Genomic DNA, 2,351 nt, shown 5'->3' on the forward strand with positions numbered 1-2,351 from the left:
TTCTGCTGACTGGCGTAGCGGTTGGCTCGCTCGTAGGTGCGCTGGTGATGGTTTTTGCTCCGCACGCCGTGCGTCATAGGCTCAGGGAAATTGTTGTTCCCATAGGTGTGGTTGAGGTTCTCCTGCAGCACCGAGACATCGGGCTTCTTCTCGTAGCCGTTGCTGACCCAGCTGCTCCCGCTCCTCTCGGGCGCCCCGTAATTGAGAAACTGCGAGGGGAACACGTGGTTGCTGGAAAAGCCGTAATACCCGAAGGAGGGAAGCGCGAACTTGGAGTGAAACCCGTTCACGGAAGGCAGATTGGGCTGTGCATAGTAGGAATGGTAAGAGTAAACACTGTTCATGCTGTACGGGTCGGAGGGCCGGCAGCTGCCCAGCACCGAGTAGCTCTCCACCACGGCGTTGCCGTTGTACTTGAAGGCGTTGTAATGGCTCTGGGGTTCCACCTTGATGGAAGGTTTCAGCGGCTGCGGGGGCATCCCGCCTTTCAACGCCATACCTGTGGGACAGCACACACAGCCCCCGTGACCTGCCGGCCGAGGGAGCCACCGGAGGGGAGCCAGGACCCCAAAACGGTCGGCCAGACTCAGAAATCCCACGGTGATGGGTTTGCCAGCCAACTGCAGAGGTTGGCATCACCTGCCATCACCTGGCGCACCGGCATCAATTTGCACCTTCATGAAAACCCAGGTGGCACAGAGGTGCCATCCAGCACCACAACACAGCAGCCCAAAAAAAGTCCCCAACCACATCCCCATCCCCTCGCGCGCTTTCCTGGCGGCTCGGGGTGGCAGGATCTCACCTCTGCCCCCGTTACCTGCATTTGGCTGGAGCGTGGGGAGCTCGAGCGCTTCCTGCTTGATCTTCTCTGGTGTCATCAGCTTCTCTTTCTGCAGCTTCTTCCTCTCGGCAGCAGCTCTCCTGGCTTCCAGCTGCCGCTGCCGGCAGGACTTGGCGGGCTCGGGCAGCTTGCGGACCTCGCGGGGGAAGGACGTGAGCACCTGGATGGCCCCGCTGCCCACCTTGGCGTTTTGGTTCTCCTCGCTGCCAAACTCATCCGTGCTGGACATCTTGTAGAGGGGGAGGACGTGCAGCTGCTCATCTTCGGGAATTTTCCCCACCACACGATTGTCTTCCTTCGTCAGCGTGCAGACCTGGCCAGAGCAGGTGCTGTCAGTGGGATGCTGATGGATGTGGCCTGTGCTGGACGAGCCAAACCTCCCACTTCTTCCCCACACTGACATGAAGCCACAGCAGCCTGGCATCCCCCCAGCCTGATTATTTGGAAAGCTCCCATGGGCTTTGGGTTGGACAAAAGTAGATGCTGGTCCCTGTTAGACCTGAGCAGCTCATTTGAGGTGTGCCCACAGCAAACACCTGGAGTCACGAGGGTGGAACAACTGGGGATGGAGCCCCTCAAAAAGGAGCATCCCAAATCAGGGGGAAGCACCTCGAAAAGCCCTGCCAGGTGCCTGCTTACCACGGTGCAGCCGTTGTAGAGGTTGTGCTGGTCCTTGTGAGCATGAGCACAGAAGTCCATGCACGCCGTCACCCCCGAGAACGGCCTCCCCTCCTTCAAGCCCAGTCGGCAGTCGATGGCTACATCCTCGTTGGTGACCTGTGGAAGGAGGAGCTGGTTACTCAAAATCCCCCAACGGCAGCACCCCACAGCCATTCCAGCTGTGTGTGCCAAGGGTGGGATGAGCAGGACCTGGTTTTGGTAGGCTTGCGGCGCCAGCCTCTTGTAAAGCGGAGCAACCTCGGTGGCCAAGTCCTGAAAGCTTCTCCGGAGCAGCTCTTCCTGTGGTAGGGAAAAGAGGAGGATGTCACCCAGGGAGGGGTTTTGGCAGCAGGGATGGAACTGGGGACAGAGCCCACAGACACCACATGGCAGCCAACCACAATATCCACCACGGCACAAAGCATGTGGTTTAAATTCCTCGTGAGGATTTGGCCGTTCAAGCTCCAGCCTCACTGTCCTCTGGGATTTCTACAGAGGCCCCATTCCTGCCACCTTTCCTTTCCTCATCTCTAGCCCATAAAAACCCCTCAAGGAATCCAATTTTCAGAGTCCTGACAGGAAAGGAGCTCCAAACCACCACCCCACCAGCGCTGCCCCCGCTGCACCTCCATCACCCACCTCTTTGGGGTTGTCTCCCACCAGCCTGAACTTGCGGGGAGTTTTGCTGCGGGCGTATTTGCAGCCGTTGAAGTACATGCTCCAGGAGCAGCCGAAGGAGAAGGAAGCACCGCAGGTGTTGGGGTCCTTGCCTTGGCACGCGCAGGTCCGGCTGGGGGGGGGACACGGCGCGGGAGCGTCAGCTGCCAGGGCCGCGCGGGGATGGCAGCTC

The 2,351-nt window shown here is 59.5% G+C and overlaps 1 protein-coding gene across 1 annotated transcript in view; it reads right to left on the minus strand.

The window, feature by feature from the left end:
* TET3 (tet methylcytosine dioxygenase 3) overlaps positions 1-2,351 on the minus strand; it is a 9,342-nt gene that overhangs the window by 1,173 nt on the left and 5,818 nt on the right. Inside the window, exons 6-10 of the mRNA XM_031065589.1 lie at positions 2,141-2,291; positions 1,712-1,801; positions 1,481-1,618; positions 818-1,154; positions 7-499 (exon numbers count right to left, since the gene is read on the minus strand). Coding sequence (XP_030921449.1) covers positions 7-499; positions 818-1,154; positions 1,481-1,618; positions 1,712-1,801; positions 2,141-2,291 — 1,209 coding nt within the window. The remainder of the gene's footprint in view (positions 1-6; positions 500-817; positions 1,155-1,480; positions 1,619-1,711; positions 1,802-2,140; positions 2,292-2,351) is intronic.

The sequence above is a fragment of the Geospiza fortis genome, unplaced genomic scaffold (assembly GCF_000277835.1).
Source record: "Geospiza fortis unplaced genomic scaffold, GeoFor_1.0 scaffold1897, whole genome shotgun sequence".
NCBI lineage: Eukaryota > Metazoa > Chordata > Aves > Passeriformes > Thraupidae > Geospiza > Geospiza fortis.